Below are 24,232 nucleotides of genomic sequence, written 5' to 3' on the forward strand. Positions count from 1 at the left end.
GGGAAGGGAGCCCAACACTAGGGAAGGGGGGGGGGGGGAGGAGTGGTGACCCCTAGGCAGATCTAAAGTCGCCCTGTCTGCACTAAATGTCCCTATATAGGTTCTGCACCTATCAAACAGGAACCTAATCCATGCCTGACCCTGGTGCTAAGGCCTCTTTCACACTTCAATCATTTGACGTCAGTTGCAAACCGTCAAAGTGTGGAAAAATGGATCCGTTTCCGCATTGTAAAAAACGGATGCACCAGATCCATTTTTTTGGACGGATCCGCCACAGCCGCCAGTGTCTGAAATTTAAAGTAACAGAACTCTGGAGATAGAGATATAGCGCTTTTCCGGCCATGCGCAGTTTAAAAAAGCGGGTCCGCCACAGAGAAAAAAAACCTTACTTTGTCCATCTACTCCACATGGCGGCCGCTAAAATACAAAAGGATCTGTCAAATAACGGATGCAACGGATGACTATCCGTCACAATCCGCCACCAATGCTAGTCTATGAGAAAAAAAGGATCAGGGTGGATTGATTTAAATCACGCCGATTTAAATCATGATTTAAATCACGATTTAAATCAAAAGATTTTTTTCTATTTAAATCGGATCGATTTAAATCATGATTTTAATCATGATTTAAATCACTGATTTAAATCAAAAGGTTTTTTTTTAATATAAATCACGATTAAAATGAGAAGTGAGAGCAGTGTGCATGTGCGCCCATAGTTACACGGACGAAACTAGGGGCAACGATCTAACGCCAGGGTGAGGGGGGGACCCCAAAGTAAGTAAAAATCTTTTTTGTTTTACTATATGGCAATAGGTAGGTGTTTAAAAGCAGCATGTCTTAATTGTATAAACTATTAATAGCCTCCACATTTTGTTCATACTGCCCCTTTAATTCCACACTTCTAGCTTGGTTTCAGTTTTGGTTTAGTTTCTTTTTCCCTGCATTCAGTTGACATGCCCAAACTTGTTGGATAGTCAGCAGTACTTGGCTCAGGCTGTAGTAACATCAGCAGTGCTTGGCTCAGGCTGTAGTAACAATCAAACTTCATAAGTGATCTGTGTGAGCCTGCCATGGCAGCAGGTCGTAAGAGAGACCAAAGTATTAAATCTTGGTGTGAAGAGAAATGCTGAGGACCTTTTGGAAAGGTTAAAGCCAATATCGATTGCGTTGGATAAAATGCAGAAAGATACTGCAACCATAGCTGATGCCACAGAAGTTTGGAAAGATTTAGAAGGTTCTCTAGATCTCTTGAACCTCTCAAACAATGTAAAGGTTGCAATACAGCACCGCAAGGACCAAGCATTAAAAGAAGAACACTATTTAGCCAATATCTTGCATCCCATCTACAGAGGGAAAAAATTATCTGAGGCGGAAATCAACTCTGCAATGGAGTGGCTCGCCAATACTAACCATGACATTGTGGCAACTGTGCTGAAATTGAAGTGTGAATCTGCACCATTTCAAAAATACATGTTTGCAGATAACGTCGTTAATGAACTAAAACCACTGGACTGGTGGAAGTCGCAATCACTTGTTCTTCCAGCAAAGATAATAAATCTAGCTACTCAGCTACTGACTGCATCGGCTTCATCCGCTGGAGTAGAGAGATTGTTTTCTTCATTTGGTTTTGTGCACACAACAGTCCGAAACCGCTTAGGAACTGCTAAAGCAGGACAACTGGTTTTCCTATTAAAAGTCCTAAATAAACAGTAGGCTTAAAGGACTGATGTATTCACTGAAGATGTTTGCTTACTTCAAACGTTAGAGATAGGCTATTGTTAAAAAGTACTTACTCTCTGTAGTTCAATTCTGAGTGTTTAATAGTGCAAATAAAAATTATTAGGTTTCATAATCAACTGTTTTAATATTTTTATTTGTGTAAAACAATTAGATTTGCAAAAAGACAAAGTTTTGCTTGTGTACAACTTGATTAAAAAATCTGATTTAAATCAAATGATTTAAATCAAAAAAATCTGATTTAAATCAAAAAAATCTGATTTTTTTGATTTTTTTAAAAAAATCAAGATTTTTATCCACCCTGAAAAGGATCCTTTTTTTCTAAAAAAGGGTGGATTTCGACTGACGTCAAAAAACTGAAGTGTGAAAGAGGCCTAATCCCTACTTAGGGAATGATGGGGTAACCACTAGTCGATCCCCACTGCCACTAAAGACAGCTGGGATAGACGAACAAGGGGAACACTTATCTTGAGTAGACTCAGATGTAACACAGATGTCCTCCAGCAACACCAAATAGGAAGATAACCAACTGCTATAGCTCAAATCCCCAATAGGGGAAATAGAAATATCATTGGCAACTCCCAGCAGCAGGCTGGGAGTCTATAAACACCCAGGTCCAGGTGTGTCAATTAGAGCCAGAGAATGGTTGCCACTTGATCAAAGAGTCAGAAGGGTTAAGAAGGTGTCTGCAAGGCCAAACGCAGAGACCTTCTGCAGCTAGATGCAGTGCGACTGTCTGCAGCCTCTGACACTCCCGTCACACAACCTTATCGAGCTACTTTTGAGAAAACCCAAAGCAGTTCACACAAAAGAAACAAAAGGATGTAGAGGGTTTTTAAAGAGGAAAGGGATGCATTACCAACAAAAAAAGGGACTCATCCACAAATATCACAATAGACTATATAAGCCACTATTGATGCGGAAGGCGACAATATACAATTTTTAGAACTATGGGTATACAAACAATATAACTGGACATTGGGAAATGGGTGAGCCACGGGCCTGAACTTTGCACTCTGCTGTGCTATTTGTAGATGCACTTTTGCCTCTGAAAAAAGGTAGAAGCTCAGATATACGAAGGCTATCTAGCACTCCAGCAAGTTTCAGAGCAGTACTTGCAAGCTGTATAGCAAACACATTGCAAGCTGTATAGCAAATACACTCACTGCAAGCTTCTCTTGCTTTGAAGACCTTAAAGATGGCAAGTAAACTTGGTCACAAGCTGTACACTATAGAAACAAAAATCTCTCTGTTCTTGAGAACACACATAATATTTAATAAAAGGTAAATTGCAAAGTGCTTCCTCGGTAACAGCAAGGTTTATTCCTTGTTACGAAGGGACTAGGCAACTGTGGTGAGCTGGCTTTTTTCCTCTTTTAACATGCTGATCAATGTCTTTCAAATTTAATTCACAATTTGATTTCATGGGTTTTGTCATGTGCATTATACAGTATCTCAGATATCTGCTTACAAACATATTTAGAATTGAGAGTCCTCAGTGATTGATACCTTTTAATGGCTAATTGAAAAAATGGTAACCTGTAAGCTTTCGAGACCACTTAGGTCTCTTCATCAGGCAAAAACTAATATACCGTATTTTTCGCTTTATAAGACGCTCCGGATTATAAGACGCACCCCAAATTTTGAGGAGAAAAATAGGAAAAAAAATAAAATAATAATAAAATGGTGGTGCATCTTATAATCCATGCGTCTTATTGCTTACCGGGGGTGGTGATGGTGGAGGCAGGAGTGGAACATTGCTGCTGGGATGAGGCGGTGCTCTGTCCCCCAGTGCTTGCCGCCGCGGTGCTCTGTCCCTGGTGCTTGTCACCACTGCCGCGCGCTGTCACCCGGTTCTTACCGCCACCGCCGCGCTCTGTCCCCCGATGCTTGCCGCCACCGCCGCGCTCTGTCACGCGCAGCGTGGGGGGGGGGTCTCTGCCGTTCCATGCATGCTTTCCTGTGGATTTCTTCCTGGAAAATGGCCGCCGCGCATGCGCAGATGGAGATATTGGCAGTGAAATCTCGGGAGATGAGATTTCAGTGCTGAAATCTCATTTTCCTGGAAGAAATCCACAGGAAAGCATGCATGGAACGGCAGAGCCCCCCCACGCGGCACGGGACAGAGCGTGGTGGTTGCGGCAGCCACCGGGGGACAGAGCGCGGCGGCAGCACCGGGGACAGAGCGCCACGGTAAGCACTGGACACCCTCAGCGGCAGCACAGAAAGGTATATCCTCTTTGTAAGACGCACCCCCATTTTCCCTTCAAATTTGGGGGAAAAAACGTGCGTCTTAGAAAGTGAAAAATGGTAAATTCTGAAGTACATAACAGCACATAAATAATACAATATATTGTATTGTATTAGTCTTTGCCTGATGAAGAGACTTGCAATTTGTTATAAACTTTTCCGTTAGCCATTAAAATAAGTACTTTCACGGTCTTCTGTGAGCTGATGGACACAGAGCTGCAGCACTGGTTATAATACAGAGCTCTGATAACTGGACTATAACTGTATACAGTCCAGCCACAAATCTCAGCATAGAAGTTATGTGTATTTTACCCAAGTAGCTCTCCAACCATTCTTCCACAAGATCCTTAGTAATTGAGTGTGATGGAGTTAAGTGACTGCTATGATGTAATTTTATTACACTTGCCCATGTATATTGATCTTGCTTTTGGTTTGTTGTGGACAAAGAACCTTGAAATGAGGACTCAAACTTTTGCTGCAAAACTTTAGGAAACACACACACACACACACACTTATTTCGAAATATCAGTCAGTCAGAAAAAAAACTTAGACAAGTCAGGTATTAAAACTTCACAATATATTACAGTCTTTTAAATACAATAAAACTTCATAAAAAATAGTTGTCTTTGTTCCTATAGTCCAGTAATGTCTCTTTGGTGGATGGTGGCCATTGTACATTGTTTCACCTCAATTGGAATGAAATTTTACATTCTCTACTTTGTGGTTTGTGATAGATAAATCAGTCTTCTTAGAGAATGATCTTTGTGGGTCATTAGACGACCTTTGTGACAGAAGAATAAGTACAATAAACACTACAATATGGAAGTAGAAATATATGGACCTGAAAGACACGAGCACAAATTCAGTACATCAGGATGAACCTACTAAAAATTGACAATGCAATGAGACATCATTGTGAATGATATATTTACTAACTATATACAGATGTGTCCAACATTCTTTTCAGCAAATATCTTTAAACAGGATATTTCAGAAGTTTAAGTATGGCTAACCTGCCATATCATGAAAACGTAGTTTTTATTTTATTTTATTTCTACTCTCTCTTGTAGAGATATTTGCTTGTACAATTTAGCTTATATCTTAAAATTAAAATGGGTGTTGCCATAGATGTCTGTGGGGGCATGTACTTTTTTTCCCCTGCATGAGGTTACCCAGTCATAAGCAGCAACACACAGGGGAAAGAAAAACATGCCATCCAGTCTTCATTGATCTCTGAGTTTAGTTACCTATCATTACAAACACTTCCAGATCTCATATCACAGTTCTGTCAGCTTTGACCTTCCCCCCACACTAGCTGCCATGAGGTGGGTTCTGGAAGAGTTAGTAGTCATACATAAGTCAGTTCTGTTATATCTCTGCATAGGAGGGAGTGTCCTTTTTGTCCTGCAAGACAGTGACTTATTATGACTGGTCAAACTCATGCAGGAAAGGTAGTACTTGCCCCAGAAACAAGCCTGTGGTAACACCCAGATGAACTAATACATAAATTAGAATCAAAACTTTAAAAACTAATGACTCCGCAGCAAAGACAAGAAATTAATAAAAACTACAATTTCCTCAGCTCTGCAGTCACTAGTCCATTATATTCATGATGTGACCAGGTTTAACATGCTCAAGCTTATGAAATGTCCTGGTTAACTACTCTAAATTCTCATTATACAAATTTAATAAATTATCACATGCTAGCAAAACTCTTGAGAAAATGTAATTCACATTACAACCCCTAAGTGCTTTTGCCATAAACATCTCCCATAGCATTTTCTTTTTCAAAGCTGATCAGACGCCACCCATCTGGGAATAGGCTGACTCAAAATAAGCGGTAGTTAGTTAAAGACTAGAGACGGTGTGAATTAATTTACAAGACCCTGTCCAGCGGCCGTGTCAGTAATGCCTGACCACTATATGGAAAGCCTGAGAATTGTCTCTTACCTGACAGCACCCACGGCTCCTCTTTTAATATGCTGGCCTGGCGTGGTGCTAATTAGAAAAAGAGCTGCAGATGCTGGCAGATAAGAGGAGGTTTGCAGGGCCACCATCTGATGGCCGCCGGTTTGCTTCCTGCAAATTGATTTGCACCATTTGCAGGAAATATATATGTATTATTATATATTTATATAGCACTGTTGATTCCATGGATGCGGTTCATGAGAAAGGGATACTTACAAATTACAGATATCACTTACAGTAAACAAGCTAACAATGATAGACCGGTACAGAGGGGAGAGGACCTTCTGGTTGAAGGCTAACCACTACGTTTGTCTAATCTTCAGTATGCAGAGAACTGGCTCCAGTGCTGGAGGAGAGGACTACCATATTCACAATCCATAAAATAGTAAGGTCAATAAAGTTATTTATACTGTAATATCAGCAAATATGGTTTTAGGAAGAAACACAAAGGGAATACATACTTGTAAAATGTAATGGTTGGTTCAGTTGCCAATAGGAAAAAGGGAGCAACCGTGTAGGAAATTGCCAACTGGGTTACAATCCATGTGATGATGTCGTAAACAAATTTTCTGAATTTGGAGGAAATAAAGTAATGGCGAAAAATATTCCGCATCTGTAAAAAGAAAATAGCTACATTCATTACAGATTCCAAAATTCTTTCCCTATTGAAAATGCTAAATCAGTTTGTCAGAAACAAATGATAAAAGTTTCATCTTGGTGCTTGAACATGCTGACATAGAAACCAGTATGACTTTTGCAAAAAATGTTTGCATAGATATTAGCAGCAACAGACTGGCTAAGACATTATTTGTTTCCATAGAACTATTATCTGAGCATGCTCTGAGTTGGGTAGAGGCTATTGTGAAAAAAAGGAGGCGAGCTGTGATAACCTATTGTGAACAGTGGCTCCTGTGTTACCTACTGAAAACAGAGGTATTACTTTTCATTGTAATCCAATCTGTGATAATGAGACTGCTGAAAAGTGAAATTTTCCTGCACAGAGGTGCTCCCACATAGGGAACTGCAGTTAGCCCCAGGTACTTGTAAAGCGTCTTTACTGTAGCCTCCAATCTCAGGATAAGTGGTCATCTGATCCCTAGCGATATGTGATCACCTTTTTTTTTTTTTAACTCTCGCCGTGGTATTAACTGTGACAGATCTATCTAAAGCGGGTTAAATAATACACTTTCCCCATACTTACTCCTCTTGCAGCACACATCACTGGGATGGCACTAAGAAATGTGAAGTAATATCCAGGATAAACACCATGCCAAACAGCCGAAAGAATAAAGGTTAAACCTGTCCGATATTTCGGAGCCCTGTCATAGCAAACTCTGCAGGAGGGAAAAAATAAAGTTTAACACAAAAAAAAAAAAAATCTGTTAAATACACTATTTTATAGGAATTAGCTGATACCAAACAAGTATAGGCAGGATAACGAGTCCCGCATTTACGACAAATCCTCTACCCAGGGATCCAGGGTTGACATTTCTGCCAGAGTACGTGAAGCATTTCCCTCATAAAGCAGCAGAACATTCAGATTAATGATTTACATGTTATCAGATTATTGCCATGAATAAAATAGATAATTAACATATTTGTATAAAAGAAAAGCATGCAACATGTTTTACCATTGATTTTTATTAGATTTAGCGTTTAATAATTTACCTTTTTAACCAAGCAGCAGTCTGGATATTCCAATTGTCTATATACATTTTAAAACTTGTAGCCATCTAGAAGAATGAGAGCCGACAAACACATTAATTATTGCCAGTAGCTGCTTAAGATTCCATTATGTAACAAGGATTTCAGTGGTACATAACCGTGCCTTAAGGCAGCCTTGTCTCTAGACTTAGTGGCAAGGACATTCTGGGTTCTTAACCTATGGCATCTAGTCCACTCCGCTAAATTATCATGCTCCAGTAACCATGTTAAATGAATAAGAGAATGAAAATCAGAGTGAAGTAGGCAAACCATACATTATAATACAGTCTAAAACGAAAAACAACCAATTCAAAATTTTCACATTTCTTTTTCACTTAAATGAACATATAAAAATGCACCATTCAGCAAATCGTGAAAGATAAAAGTAACTGAATAAAAAACACTAGTAATTTGAAATACGTTTAACACTTTCGTGCCATAGCCTGTTTTCACCTTCTTGACTAGGCCAATTTTTTCAATTCTGATCAGTGTCACTTTTTGGGACAATAACTCTGGAACGCTTCAACATATCCCAGTGATTCTGAGTTGTCTTTTCGTGACACATTCTATTCATGTTAGTGGCAAATTTAGGTCAACATTTTTTGTGTTTATTTGTTAAAATATCGAAAAATTGGAAAAATGTTAAAAATGTTGCAATTTTGAAACTTTTATGTCCTTAAACCAGATAGTTATATCGCACAAAACAGTTATTGAATAACATTTACCACATATCTACTTTACATCACCATAATTTTTTTTAAACATTTAATTTTTTTTGTTAGGAAGTTAGAAGGGTTAAAAGTTTCTCAGTTTCTCATTTTGCCCCCAAAATGTACAAAACCTAATTTTTTAGGGACCACATTACATTTGAAGTGAGGTGTCTTTGTGACAAAAAATACCCAAAAGTGACACCATTTTAAAAACTGAACCCCGCAATATGCTCAAAACCCCATTCTCAAGTGTTTCACAGGAAACTGTGAAAGGAAAAAATGAAAATGTAAACTTTTCCCACAAAAAATGTTATTTTGCATTTTCACAAGAGTAATAGGACAAAATGGATCTTTTAATTTGTTGTCCAATTCCTCCTGAGTATGCAGATATCCCATATGTGGTGGAAAACTACCGTTTGGGCGCACGGCACAGCTCAGGAGGACCATTTGACTTTTGGAACACAAAATTTGCTGGAATAGGTAGCTGATGCCATGTCACATTTGCAGAGGCCCTGATGTGCCTAAGCAGTGGAAACCCCCACAAGTGACCTTATTTCGGAAACTACACCGCTAAAGGAATTTATCATCTAGATGTGTGGAAAGAACCAAAATTTTTATTTTCACAAGGGTAAGAGGAGAAAATGGACCTTGCAATTTGTTGCGCAATTTCACCTGAGTACACCGATACCCCATATGTGGTGGAAAACTACTGTTTGGGCGCACGGTATGGCTCGTAAGGGAAGGAATGCCATTTTAAAATGTATTGCAATACGTGAGACCTGTCAGTTTTACACTGGTATATCTCCTGTTAAACTCTGCTGCTGGCCGTGTTTAACAGGCCACCACAGCTGGTAGACCTAGAGGTCATCATTTGACTTCCGGCTGCCATGACTACCCTCGGCTCCTCCATCATTACGTCGCAGGGGTGCCGAAGGGGTGAGAGAAGGAGCCCCACTGCCTCTCCCAATCTTCTAAATGCTGCAATCGCTATGGATTACGGCATCTAGAACAGTGTTAACATCATCGGGTCCTAAGCCAATCATGTCATTAATGTAGAGCTAGTGTTATGCACTGGAATGCTGGTGCTTGAAGGTATGTGGGGGTCCTGAGCAACGCAAGACCGCCGACCGTAATCAAACGTCGTTGCTACACAAAGCCCAGCGAGCACCGATGTTTGTTTACCTTCAGGAAGCAGTAAAAAAAATGCTTTTAAAGAACCCAAAAAAGCTATACTCATCCTCAATACTGTGGACTCAGCAGGGACAGCAAGTAGTTATGTCCAGTTCTTTGATTGCCTTACTGCTGAGGCCTGTCACTGGCTGCATAAGTCAGGTGGCTGGAACAAGATGTCAATCACGGCACATCTGCTGACATACAATTCCAGTCACATGACTGGCTGAAACCATTCATAGGAAAATTAACCAGAAAACAGGATGTCACAGCTTCCTGCATCAGCTGCAAACAGAGCAGTTCTAACTGTTTTTACTGTGCTGGTTAAAGGGGTTATCCAATGAACAAAGTACATTTTAATTAATAGATCTTGAAATAATAATAAGTTCCACAATTGGATATGTTGAAAAAAAATGTTACTGTGCTGAAATAATCTAATAAATGTGCCCCTGCTATCTACTGTGTAATGGCCGTGTATGACCACGCAGAGCTGCTCTAGTTCATGGTCGGCACACGCCACAGCTTCTGGCCACTTGAGTAAATATAATATGATAACCAAGTATACAGATGAAAAACAGTAGGGTCTCACAGCTGCTGATTTCTGAAGCAACATGTTTTCTTGCCTGTTTTAGGAATGTAGTATTTTGAACCCACATGTGCGTCACAGAATTGTATAACATTGTGCAGTGGAAATGATTAAAATTTCTACCATTAAAATGTTATATTAGCTGCAAATATTACATTTTCACAAGGGGTAAAGGGTAACCATTTTACGCTAAGAAGTCGCAAGACAAGGTTAGAGACAAAAATAAAGAGCATTTTAGATTTTGTGCAAAAATCATGAACCAGCAGCACCATTTTGCAGAATTTGGTGTAAAAACGTCAATAAACATCATAAGACGTAAAATTAAAAAGGGACACAAAAAATAAATCTTCAAACGATGAATTGGGCCTATTGTGTTTGCACATGTTAAAAATAATGTAAAAGTACATTCACTTCCTTACAATATTTTTTATTTCTATAGCACCAACATATTTTGCAGCACTTTAAAATTCATTCACTATCATATTAAAAGGGAACTTGTCAGGTGATTCATGCTGCCATAACTGCAGGCAGCATGAATCAGATCCTGGCTGTACGACTACAGCCACGCAAGAGAGACCTGTCAATCACCTGCAGTGGTGATGGGAAGTGGCTTACACAGAAAGCGCCGGACTAGTCTTATCTACTGCTATGGTCCCCAGCCAGATCTTTAGTGTTCGTGTTCTATGAAATACCGAAGTGTTTCAGAAAATAATCTACCTGGCTAGAATTGTGCAGCCAGACTGCGATTCATGCTGCATACGGTTTGAGCAGCATGAATCGCCTGACAGCTTCTCTTTAACAAGAATGACATTATTCTTTTAAAAACACATGTTCCTTTATTAAGCCATTTCATTGTAAACTCACCTCTATATTCCATATATTAAGGTTACTGATTAGATCCCATCGAAATTGGCCATTCTCATCTATTCCATTAAATCCATACCCTGCCGCATTATTTACTGCATCGGCTACACAAATAAGAAAGAGTACAAAGACTAAGTATTAGTACCAATTCATAGCAACTATAACATAAATATAATATAAACAATAAAACCACAAGAATGCAAACATTTCTAGAAGCGCACCAGTTTCATTATCTGGTTTTACTTATGAGTAGATTGGGAGCTGTTTACCAAAGCATTTAATATGTCAAATGACATTTGCTTAGCTTTAAGTGTGCCAACCATTGTGAAAGTGCAAACTATATGGATAGGAATGACTGTTGGCATGATTTTCCGCACTACTGTGGATGTGCTACTGACAATCTGTAGGCCCACATAAAAGATGAGGTCAACGTCAAATGAGAACTTGTTTGTTTGCCAATTAATTACTGGCATATTTTACATGCCATGATCAAGAACAACTTTGTTCAACTCCTCATCGATCTGTGTCATTGGGCCCTTGTGATTCTATTGTGCACTAATTAACTACATGACTGGCACTTGGCTACTAGGTCAGGATCACCGATACAACAATACACTATTTTTTTTGTTTGTTTAATTTGATCTTATTGGGTGTCCAAATACCTTATTTATATGCAGATATAGTGTTAATCTGCAGGTATATAACGTTTAATTCATGTCTAGCTGGTTTACTGGAGCTGCAGCTCCAGGAAGAAAATGAAATCATATTCTCCCTGCCATCACTCCCTTCCAGTCATCAGTGTGGTGCAGGCAGCGGACATTAAGTGTAATCCCTCCCTGGCATAGAGAGCCGTGACTAACTGCATTGGTCCAATGACTGGAAGCCAGCGGCTGCAGAGAGGATAAAACTTCATTTTCTTCTCATAGCCACAGCCCGAGTAAACTGGTTACACAGAATTTAAATGCTGTTTACTTGCAGATAAAAGGGTAATCTGCAAGTAGTGTTTCTGAATGTAACAGGTTCCCCTTAAAGAAATCCGTCAGCAGGTTTTGCTATTTAGTCTCAGAGTAGAATAATATAGGGCAATAGATGCTGATTCAAGGGATGTGTCACTTATTAGGTTGTGTTTTGTAGTTTCAATGCAATCACCATTTTATCAGTAGGAGATTAACACTACTGGACTACAGCTCACATGCAGCCTAGTCAGGCTAATCTGTGTAACCCCACCCCTGCCTGATGAGTAGCAGCTTGCTGAAATTGCACAGTTTACACAATAAGCTACCAGTCAGGGGTGTGGGTCAGGTTATATACAGTTTAACTGCTACATCTCCATCAGAGAAAAAAAAGAACTCTATGAAAACCTATCCAAGCAGCACAGTAGGTGATACATCCCTAGGATGAGGCTTTCTTGCCTTGCTATCCTCCTATCAGATTATATAGCAAAACCCTGCTCAACAAAAATATCTTTTTTTCTTTTTATTGGTCCGATGTGTCAGCCATAAGAAATCTAGTGTAAAAGCCAGGGCTGTGGAGTCGGTAAGCCAAACCTCCGACATTTCCCTGACTACAACTCCCGACTCCCTCATACATACTTCAATCCTGAGCATGTACAAAAAGGACATCACAGATTCATCTCAACTAAAAGCCCAGATCCTCAGATCAGGAGCAGAACAGACATTTCTACAACATTTCATAACTTCCAATTTTTTATGAAAATATTTACAGCACATCCTGCACTGAACTACTGAACCCAATTTAGTATACAGTTGTGGCCAAAAGTATTGACACCCCTGCAATTCTGTCATATAATACTCAGTTTCTTCCTGAAAATGATTGCAAACACAAATTCTTTGGTATTATTATCTTCATTTAATTTGTCTTAAATGAAAAAACACAAAAGAGAATGAAGCAAAAAGCAAAACGTTGATCATTTCACACAAAACTCTAAAAATGGGCCAGACAAAAGTATTGGCACCCTCAGCCCAATACTTGGTTGCACAACCTTTAGCCAAAATAACTGCGACCAACCGCTTCCGGTAACCATCAATGAGTTTCTTACAATGCTCTGCTGGAATTTTAGACCATTCTTCTTTGGCAAACTGCTCCAGGTCCCTGATATTAGAAGGGTGCCTTCTCCAAACTGCCATTTTTAGATCTCTCCACAGGTGTTCTATGGGATTCAGGTCTGGACTCATTGCTGGCCATCTTAGAAGTCTCCAGTGCTTTCTCTCAAACCATTTTCTAGTGCTTTTTGAAGTGTGTTTTGGATCATTGCCCTGCTGGAAGACCCATGACCTCTGAGGGAGACCCAGCTTTCTCACACTGGGCCCTACATTATGCTGCAAAATTTGTTGGTAGTCTTCTGACTTCATAATGCCATGCACACGGTCAAGCAGTCCAGTGCCAGAGGCAGCAAAGCAACCCCAAAACATCAGGGAACCTAAACCATGTTTGACTGTAGGGACCGTGTTCTTTTCTTTGAATACCTCTTTTTTTTCTCCTGTAAACTCTATGTTGATGCCTTTGCCCAAAAAGCTCTTCTTTTGTCTCATCTGACCAGAGAACATTCTTCCAAAACGTTTTAGGCTTTTTCAGGTAAGTTTTTCCAGCCTGGCTTTTTTATGTCTCGGGGTAAGAAGTGGGGTCTTCCTGGGTCTCCTACCATACAGTCCCTTTTCATTCAGACGCCGACAGATAGTACGGGTTGACACTGTTGTACCCTCGGACTGCAGGGCAGCTTGAACTTGTTTGGATGTTAGTCGAGGGTATTTAGCCAACATCTGCACAATCTTGCGTTGAAGTCTCGTCAATTTTTCTTTTCCATCCACATCAAGGGAGGTTAGCCACAGTGCCATGGGCTTTAAACTTCTTGATGACACTGCGCACGGTAGACACAGGAACATTCTGGTCTTTGGAGATGGGCTTGCAGCCTTGAGATTGTTCATGCTTCCTCACAATTTGGTTTCTCAAGTCCTCAGACAGTTCTTTGGTCTTCTTTCTTTTCTCCATGCTCAATGTGGTACACACAAGGACACAGGACAGAGGTTGAGTCAACTTTAATCCATGTCAACTGGCTGCAAGTGTGATTTAGTTATTGCCAACACCTGTTAGGTGCCACAGGTAAGTTACAGGTGCTGTTAATTACACAAATTAGAGAAGCATCACATGATTTTACGAACAGTGCCAATACTTTTGTCCACGCTCTTTTTTTATGTTCGGTGTGGAATTATATCCAATTTGGCTTTAGGACAATTCTTTTTGTGTTTTTTCATTTAAGACAAATTAAATGAAGATAATAATAACAAAGAATTTGTGTTTGCAATAATTTTCAGGAACAAACTGAGTATTATCTGACAGAATTGCAGGGGTGTCAATATTTTTGGCCACAACTGTATATATCTCAGAAGTCGGAGTCAATCCATTTTATACCAACTCCTACAAAATGGACACAGACTCAGACTCGACAGTCCTGGTGGAAGTTGTATGTAAAAGCAGGCTGGAATTGCACTGGAGGTGTGTGTAGGCACTGGGCTTCTTCTACCAAGTGCATCGACACGACCCCCAGTGCACTCCCAGCATACATTGCAGGACTTTAGGTCACTTTTCTTTTTTCACTTGTGGCTTTTGCACTGAATTCAACAAAATGGTGCGCACAATTCATGAATTTTGTATAAAGTTCAAAATTGACTTTGACTTTAATTCCTTCACGACAGGGTCAATTTCTGTTTTTTGCATTTTCATTTTTTCTTCACCATTTTACCAGAGCCATAACTTTTTTATTTTTGTATTCACATAGACATATGAGGGCTTGGTTTTTGTGGGCCGATTTGTACTTTTGAATGACATCATTCATGTTACCACATAGTGCACTGGTAAACGGGAAAAAATTCCAAGTGGGGAGAAATTGTGAAATAAAAAAGCAATTCTGACATTGTTTTTTGGCAATTGGTTTTACAGTGTACATTTTGTGGTAGAAATGACCTTGCAATATGATTTTCCTTATCAGAATAATTATGGCGATACCAAACAAGTATTTTTTTTTAATTTTAGTGGTGAAAAAAAATCAAATTTGCAAAAATCGTTTTCGAGTGTCGCCATATTCCGAGACCCATAAAGTTTTGGTTTTTGGCTGATGTAGCTGTGTGATGACTTACTTTTTGCGAGGCGAGGCAAAGCTTTTAATGATACCATTTTGGAATAGATGTGACATTTTGATAGCTTGTTACAGCATATTTTGTGGAATTGTAGCGACCAAAAAAAAACCATAATAATTTTGGGCTTCTTGACTTTTTGCTTATGGTATTTACCAATTGTGTTAATTATTTTTACAGCTTGATAGATCAGACTTTTCTGATCACAGTGATACCACATGTGTATTTTTATTATTTTTTTAATCATTTTTAATGGAGGAAAAGGGAGGTGATTTGAACTTGTCTTAATTTTTTTTTATATTTTTAAAACTTTTTTTTTTAGTTTTTACTGCTTTTGTTAGTTCCCTTAGGGGACTTGAACCTGCGATTGTCTGATCGCTTAGGCTATAGCGTACAGCCACAGGAAGGGTTTCAAAGGAGCTCCGTAATGACAGGCACAGGGGTGTTCAGCAGTCCCCCCACGGTCAAGTCGATGGGCCCATGGAATGATGTGTCCCCATGCCGGCACATATTAAATGCCGCGGTCTGAGTTAAACAGGTCAACAAACACAGGTGGATCTCCTCTACACCCTCATTTGGTAGAGGTAGGCCCTGGCTGTAACACACAGCCATGACTAGCCCGATATTGAGTAGGCTCACCCCATGAGTTCACTCCATACACCCACTAACAACTTGAGCCATAAATGTATTTATGGCGCATTTCGTGAAGAGTTTAACTGCTTTTGCGACTTTTAAGCAGGAAATGTCAAACGATTTGCAAAATGTTGCAAAAAAAAAAAAAAAAACACAGGCTGCGAGGGACTGGAGTAGAGTTGAGAAAATTTGGTGACTTGACTGGAAAACTCAAAAAAAAGAAAAAAACAGTTGGAAATGCAATGATGAGTTGGGCCCTTTGAGTTTAAGGGAATGTGACTTTATCCCAGTAATGCATCACTGGAATAAATCACTTGAGTAAAGAGATATTCTTCTGAACAGAAAAGGTCAGTGAATTTGCCATTTTCTGTATAGTGGTTCATTTCTGCATAATGGTGGATTTGATGATGATTAGAACCTTTTTATTTGCCAAAGAAGAAAAAGTTGACAGTACAAGGCAAGTGGATGACATTTTACAATCTCATCCCTGCACTGCAGACATTTACCATGAAGGTAATTGAGCATACTGCATATTTTCAAATTCACAGAATGCTCATTTTAAAGACCAAATTGTTCATGTTGAACTGCACCCAGGATGTAATAGTGGCTACAGAGCAGATTTTTTATTTTCAATTTCCCCTCTCTGTTGTGGAGATATTAACAATTTGGCACCTAATGCATTAAAAAAGTTAAGTCCCTGTGGGTGTTATCAGACGGTTTTCACCAAGGGTATGTACTTCTAATTACTTGTAGAAGAAGAGATCCAGCGCCATTGAATAAAATCAAAAACTTTATTTGTGGTCATTAAAAAACAAAATAGCTGCTATACCATATCCAAACAGAATGAACCGGAGGAAGAGTGGCAATGGGGGATGGAACATGTTGTTTCGAACATAACGCGAGTTCTTAGACTCAAACCCTTCCTACGGTTCATTCCGGTTGAATATATCACAGCAGCTATTTTGTTTTTTAATGAACACAAATAAAAAGTTGTTCATTTTATTGGATGAAGCTGGATCTCTTCTTCTGCCAGTGATTACCCCAGCATCAGGCAGAGACGGGATCCTGTGCTTCTTTTCGAGTACAAATCCTTTTTTTTTTTCTTCATGTACGTCTAACTACATGATGCTAACCAATTGTAAGCAGGCAGCGTCACTCAAAGGAAAGAACACGTCCAACCACTGTTTAGAGCAGGTTTCTCTGCTGTGAAATGTAATGATACAGACTTGATCTCCTGGTCTAACATCCTGCATGATTTCTATATTATTCCCATAGTCCAAAATTAAGGAAGGCTAAATCCACTTCAAAATACTGAGCTTAACATAATCTATTATGGAAGGTACCATAACGATAAGAAGTAAAAGAAATTAGAAAAATAAGATACAACCCTGCGCCCTATGAACGCCATTTCACAATAATGCTTCTTTCAAGACACACCCCACGGAAGAAGCATTACTGCGAAACGGCGCTCGTCGGGCGTATGGTTGGGAAGCTGCTTTTACCCCACTGCACTGTCCCACGGAAACACCCTACACCCAACAGGTAAATTTACCTTATACAACGCTGCCAAATGGGTGTCTGTTTTGTTGGCTTGCTGGGTAAGGATCTCCCTATTATGTACTTCATTTACATGGCTCAATTTCCTCTCTAGATCTTGCTAAGTCTACACTGGCAGTTTATTTTTGTAACCCCCCTCAGTTACTCAATATCTATGGGAAGTAGCTTGAGACCTTATATGTTTTGTTTTTCATAAGGATTCACTTGATATATATCCCCCCCCCATCCCATTTTTCCCCACAGTGCATTGGCTTATGTTGTTCATCTGTCCCTTTCCACCCTTTTATTGGAGGCCATTCCTTTCCCCTGTCTTGTTATTCTTTTGTAAACCAATGAAGATATACCTTTTATCTCATTTTTCTAGTTTCTTTCACTTCTCATCGTTATGGTACCTTCCATAATAGATTATGCTAAGCTCATGATTTCTGTACTGTGGGTGGAGGGAGCTGTGCAGCTGAATTTAGCCAAGTCACATTACAAACCATTCTATCAGCTCTCCTGATTACTGCATTTGTCAGCATCACATTTATATCTGATTTGCTCAAGCAACTTGTAATCACTTTGCAGACAGATTAGCCTGTTACTATGTCTCACACAGGAGAAACCTGCTTGTTCTGGGCTACTCCTATGGGAGACGTAATGAGACCCTGTAATGAGAGATGTGATTACTGGCACATCTCTGAAAAGACACTGTGGGGAAGGTGCAGTACAGAAAAGGTGACTGGTAGGAAAGGAGGAGAGCTGATAGAATGATTTGTAATGTGACACAGCTAAACTGCCCATCCCCCACCCCCACACTGACACATGCAGGAGATCAAGGCAGGATCATTACATTTCACACGCTAAGAAAACTGCTCTAAGCTATTGTGGTGAGTGTTCTTCTTTCCTTTGAGAATTGCTGCTTGCCCATGATTGCGCAGCACCATATACTGGGGAAGAAGTACACAGCTCCAGTGAAAACTGAGAACACCCAGTTCGACTTAAATTTTTTTTATTATTAGGTGCCAAATACTTTAATTTCTAATATCTCCACAATGGAAAAGCAAAAACAAAAAGTTTGATTCCGCTCTGCAGCCACTATTACATAGTTTATCTAGTTCAGTTTGAAGTATTTGATGAAATATCCTCTTTATGAAATCAGTCAAACTCGTGAAACCCATTTTTTCCCTTAACATTTAACAAAATATTTAATATATTAAAAGAAAAAAAAAATACTGTTACTTGACATCACAAACCCAATACAGCAGGACTTTGGGTCTGTATTTCCGTCATTGTTGAAGTCAGCTGATCACAGTGCGACTATTTCCTGCCTGTCAGGGTTCAGCAACAAAGCAGTCTTTACCTTCTGTATGACAAAACAGTCGCCGTATGTTACCGGTCAAAGCCTGAAAGTAACTCACCCAATGTCCAAGCAAAGTAATATTTCGGTTTACAAGCCATTGTGGAAATATAGAGGTAAACAAGCTTCCAAAGTAAAGAAGATTCCTCAATGAACTTGTCGTCCAACATATACATAAGCGGGACAGCTTTGGATACAGTTAGGAAGAGAATAAGTGACACCACACAAATCAGGAGTTTGGTAATCACAGCTTTCTGGGGAAAAATTAACAAAACAGCAACAGTTAAATAAATACAATGTTTAATAACGCCGCAATTTGACATTTTGATCTTTAAGATAACAAAGCCATACGAGGCCTTGTTTTTTGCTTTACAAATTATAGCTTTCAATGGCACCATTTCCCTTTATCATATGAGGTCCTCAAAAATGGGGGAAAAAAAATTCACATTGGAGGAACAGTGATGCAAATTCGTGATGGTTTTTGGGGGTTTTGTTTTTACAGCTTTCATTGTGTGATAAAGGTTATTAATCGTTGTACACCAAGTTGCGTGTTACTTATACTACTGGAAGCAGCCTGCATGGCCCACTATTGTCTGTAGTGTCTCCGGGCTTTTCTTCCATCGATCCAACATCCAGCGGATCTTGAGGATTTACGTGCCCAAGTGCATTCAGCATGGCAGAAAATCCCTCAGACAACCATTAATAACCTCAATAAAAGCATGCCAAAGTGTGTAAGCGCCGCTCATACTTGAAACTCAACTATACAGAATAAAGCGAGACATTTTGTAAATTATTGTTTGAAGTTTTTCATCATTAGCATGTCTACCGATCAATTTACATCTTGGTGTTGCAACTTCAGTGTTGAGGAGTGTGTGTGTTTAAAATTAGTAATCCTACATGCCATTTTTTTCCCTAATTGAACACCAGAACTACTGTTTTTTCAGTTATCACACCTCCCTAAAAATGCATAAAATGTGTTCAAAGGTTGTTTATAACCTAAAATATTATCAATAAAAACGTCTAAACCGCTGGAAACAAAAGTAAGTACACCCCTAAGTGAAAATGGCGAAAGTCCTAAAGTACACAAGTATTTTCAGTTTACAATATATTTCTCAATATACAGAAAGCAATATGGAAAACTAGTACATGGTATAAATGTAGTGCTTACATTAGGAGAAGGGTCTGTAAACGTAGTAGAGTCTTTTCCTTTGATTCCTGCTAATTTTGATTGTATATGTCGACCTTCAATGAAGCCAACATACTCATTGAAATTGCTACATGGCCCAGCCAAGATACTCATAAAATTAAGATGGTAGCTAATGTACTCCAGAAAAGTTGGTTTTCTCCTGCAAAATTAATCACAGCACAAACTACAGTAAGTAACAGTAGTATTTAGACTGTTCCCCAATATCATTAGTACAAGCTGTGTGAGCACCGACAGGTATAACTAGTACATAAAATACAACTAATCATAAAATCACAATAGATCCATTGTCAGCAATTCTATTGTCTCACACTATAGATCTTTCACTGGACTATGCAGATCTAAAACAGCAATTGAATAATTTAAATTAAATTGTGAATGTTTTCAGATTAAAGGAAATGTGTCAGCAGGATTCCACACCCCAGTCTATATGTGCATGCAGCACTTTGAAAGACAAGTCCAGCAATACCTTTACTTGACCAGTCTATTCCTCCACTACTGAGAAAATAGTGTTTAAATTGGCATGAAAATGAAACTGAAGAGTTATTTGTAGTTTTGAAGCCTCTGCCACTCCAGCTCTATTCCGCGCCTATTCCGCCTCCTCCTGCTTTACTGACGGCTCCTTTGCCTAAAGTCACACAACAAAAATGCTATCTACCAAACAGGAGGAGTTGACACGGAGAAAATAAGAAAATAAGATACAACCCTGCGCCCTATGAACGCCATTTCACAATAATGCTTCTTTCAAGACACACCCCACGGAAGAAGCATTACTGCGAAACGGCGCTCGTCGGGCGTATGGTTGGGAAGCTGCTTTTACCCCACTGCACTGTCCCACGGAAACACCCTACACCCAACAGGTAAATTTACCTTATACAACGCTGCCAAATGGGTGTCTGTTTTGTTGGCTTGCTGGGTAAGGATCTCCCTATTATGTACTTCATTTACATGGCTCAATTTCCTCTCTAGATCTTGCTAAGTCTACACTGGCAGTTTATTTTTGTAACCCCCCTCAGTTACTCAATATCTATGGGAAGTAGCTTGAGACCTTATATGTTTTGTTTTTCATAAGGATTCACTTGATATATATCCCCCCCCCCATCCCATTTTTCCCCACAGTGCATTGGCTTATGTTGTTCATCTGTCCCTTTCCACCCTTTTATTGGAGGCCATTCCTTTCCCCTGTCTTGTTATTCTTTTGTAAACCAATGAAGATATACCTTTTATCTCATTTTTCTAGTTTCTTTCACTTCTCATCGTTATGGTACCTTCCATAATAGATTATGCTAAGCTCATGATTTCTGTACTGTGGGTGGAGGGAGCTGTGCAGCTGAATTTAGCCAAGTCACATTACAAACCATTCTATCAGCTCTCCTGATTACTGCATTTGTCAGCATCACATTTATATCTGATTTGCTCAAGCAACTTGTAATCACTTTGCAGACAGATTAGCCTGTTACTATGTCTCACACAGGAGAAACCTGCTTGTTCTGGGCTACTCCTATGGGAGACGTAATGAGACCCTGTAATGAGAGATGTGATTACTGGCACATCTCTGAAAAGACACTGTGGGGAAGGTGCAGTACAGAAAAGGTGACTGGTAGGAAAGGAGGAGAGCTGATAGAATGATTTGTAATGTGACACAGCTAAACTGCCCATCCCCCACCCCCACACTGACACATGCAGGAGATCAAGGCAGGATCATTACATTTCACACGCTAAGAAAACTGCACTAAGCTATTGTGGTGAGTGTTCTTCTTTCCTTTGAGAATTGCTGCTTGCCCATGATTGCGCAGCACCATATACTGGGGAAGAAGTACACAAGGGAATAGAGGTGGAGTGACAGAGGTTTCAGATCTACAAATAGTTTTTGTGTCTCATTTCCCCATCAATGCAAATGCTAACTTTTCAGCAACAGAGGAATGGACTGGCCATGTAAAATTATCACACTACATGCACATATAATTTAGAAGGGAATCTGTCAGCATGATTTCACTCCCCTGTAAAAGATACACAAGACTTTCCTGATATTAATGTTAACACCATTACCGTAGTTATGAGTTTTAAAAAGAGGAAAAAGGTGGCACTGTCCCATGAAACACTTTTTAATTGAAAAAACCTTTAAAAAATGGATGCAGTAAGGTGCAAGCTCAGTGGAAGAACGATGGCCATTTTGCACGCACTGGCGCTTCAACAGGTCCAGGCACCATTAGTTATTCCAAGACAAAAAGAAAAATGGAGTTCTATACACAATATATGTAAAAAAGTAGATTTTATTGTATTTTAAAAAAATTACAAAATTGTGACTAAAGAAATCATACAATAATACAAAGACACATAACCCAAGTAAGATTACATGGATCCAGGGCATATAACATATCATATCATATCATTCTAAAAAAAGCACAAGAAAACCTGTGTCTAACATCATAACTTAATCCCTTATATCATTGATCGCACTTATGACCATGGAATAACCTAATTGTGATGGCGTATCATATCAAGGGACCAGCCATAATTACACAAGAGAATCTTTTTGAAAAAGCTAACGCGAAACGCGCGTCAAGGGGTGGCACGCGGCACCCAGGCACTTTAACACCATATTTATGGGTAAGCACTAAACTTTACTTCACACAGTATTTAACCCTTTTATATCATTGTTATGGTGTCCTTAATGGCTGTACTTAGGGCTGGTCCCTTGATATGATACGCCATCACAATTAGGTTATTCCATGGTCATATGTACGATCAATGATATAAGGGATTAAGTTCTTATGTTAGACACAGGTTTTTGTGTGCTTTATGTGCTTTTTTATAATGATATGATATATGCCCTGAATCCATGATTTTTTTAGTCCCAATTTTGTAATTTTTTTTTAAATACAATAAAATCTACTTTTTAATATATATTACTCCATTTTTCTTTTTGTCTTGTTATATCTTGGAGTATACATTACTGTCCTTCGGTACCTATGGGTGAATATAATGGTATAAATCTACCATGAGTGTGTGTATATTGTAGATGGTACCCATATCTGTTTTGGGAGTTTGTTTATATTACCATTAGTTATTCTAGCTGCATGTCCACATGAGGGTGGGTATTTTTTCTATCTAAATCTTCGAATATGAGTTTCCTGACACTAAATCACATTCTACAATACAACAGAAAGTGCTTACGATATAGCATCTTTTAGTTGTTGCTTGCTGAGCAGGTCAGGGTTTTTGCATATTCCTACAGGGAATAGAAGGCAAAAAAAAAATAAAAAATTAGCTGCTTTTTTTTATCAGATCATTTTTTTTTTTTTAAATCTGCGGTAAATGTAAATGTTCCAGATGTCCGTCACCCTAAAGGATGAGGATTGCTAATCCTAACAGGTTTCCAAAGGAAATTTCCTTTCTTTTCTCTGGTCTCTGACAGGCGGCTGCAATCATTACGTTCCACTGGTAAAATCTGCTCTTCTCACCTCTCAATGTTTTACATTTAAAGTCACTTTAATTAATCATAATTTCTAAAATACTGTAGTAAAGTAAAGTACTGCAGTGTGCAGGCGCTAGGAAAGGTCAGAGAGGTCCGGCGCCTGCGCACTGCAGTACTCTGCTCAGCCCTCAACAGGACATAGAAAGTATGCCTGCGCAGGAGTGCAGCATGAAGCAAGGAGGAGGGCATCATCTGTAGAAAATGGGAGGCGCTGGACCGCGACACCCATCGGATCGGAGCGGATCCCCAGGTGAGTATAATCAAACTCGTTTTTCTTATCTTTCAGGTTACATTGAGGGCTTATCTACAGCATTACAGAATGCTGTAGATATGCCCCTGATGGCAGTGGCACAAGCTCATAAGGCAAAAATGAGGTGACAGATTCCCTTTAATAGTGAAGCCAATTAATCGCAGCTTTTATGCCACAAAAGTGGAGTAAAAGCGTTCAAAATATGCAAATTATTGGTGCAACACAGACTTGCACGAATAATCTGCAGCGTGTGGTGTTTTCACGCCACTTTGAATCAGCTCCGCCAAAATGAGTATAGCTGGGGCTGAGCTGGCACCGGAGTGATCATGCCCGCCCATCTGATTTAGGAAAAGTGGCAGTGGTAGATACTTAAGAAATGCTACTCCAGTCCCTGGAGGTGTGCGCCTCTTAATGAATTCATTGCTTCTTTTACTCCATCAAGACTGGAGTAGCATTGGACTATACTGCCGCATCTACAAAGTCTCAAACTGGGAGCAATAGAGAGAAAGGACAGCGACCCTGTGGATAACAGTCCTTTGATTCTAAAGTATTAGTATCATAGCAGCCAGGACACTGGTAATCACCTATATACAGTCATGGCCAAAAGTATTGACACCCCTGCAATTCTGTC

General features: G+C 39.4%; 1 protein-coding gene across 1 annotated transcript; it reads right to left on the minus strand.

The window, feature by feature from the left end:
* Positions 1 to 4,542: 4,542 nt before the first annotated feature.
* Positions 4,543 to 23,186, minus strand: LOC141081539 (lysophospholipid acyltransferase 1-like). The gene is made up of 8 exons (XM_073566109.1): positions 23,051 to 23,186; positions 19,838 to 20,015; positions 18,731 to 18,923; positions 10,990 to 11,093; positions 7,624 to 7,688; positions 7,157 to 7,289; positions 6,417 to 6,568; positions 4,543 to 4,828 (listed from the first exon to the last, which is right to left on the minus strand). The coding sequence occupies exons 2-8, from the start codon at positions 19,967 to 19,969 to the stop codon at positions 4,675 to 4,677; spliced, it is 933 nt and encodes a 310-aa protein (XP_073422210.1). The 5' UTR covers positions 19,970 to 20,015; positions 23,051 to 23,186; the 3' UTR covers positions 4,543 to 4,674.
* Positions 23,187 to 24,232: the final 1,046 nt, after the last annotated feature.

This window comes from Dendrobates tinctorius, unplaced genomic scaffold (genome assembly GCF_039654945.1).
Source record: "Dendrobates tinctorius isolate UK_male_01 unplaced genomic scaffold, ASM3965494v1 ptg000004l, whole genome shotgun sequence".
Taxonomy (NCBI): Eukaryota; Metazoa; Chordata; class Amphibia; order Anura; family Dendrobatidae; genus Dendrobates; species Dendrobates tinctorius.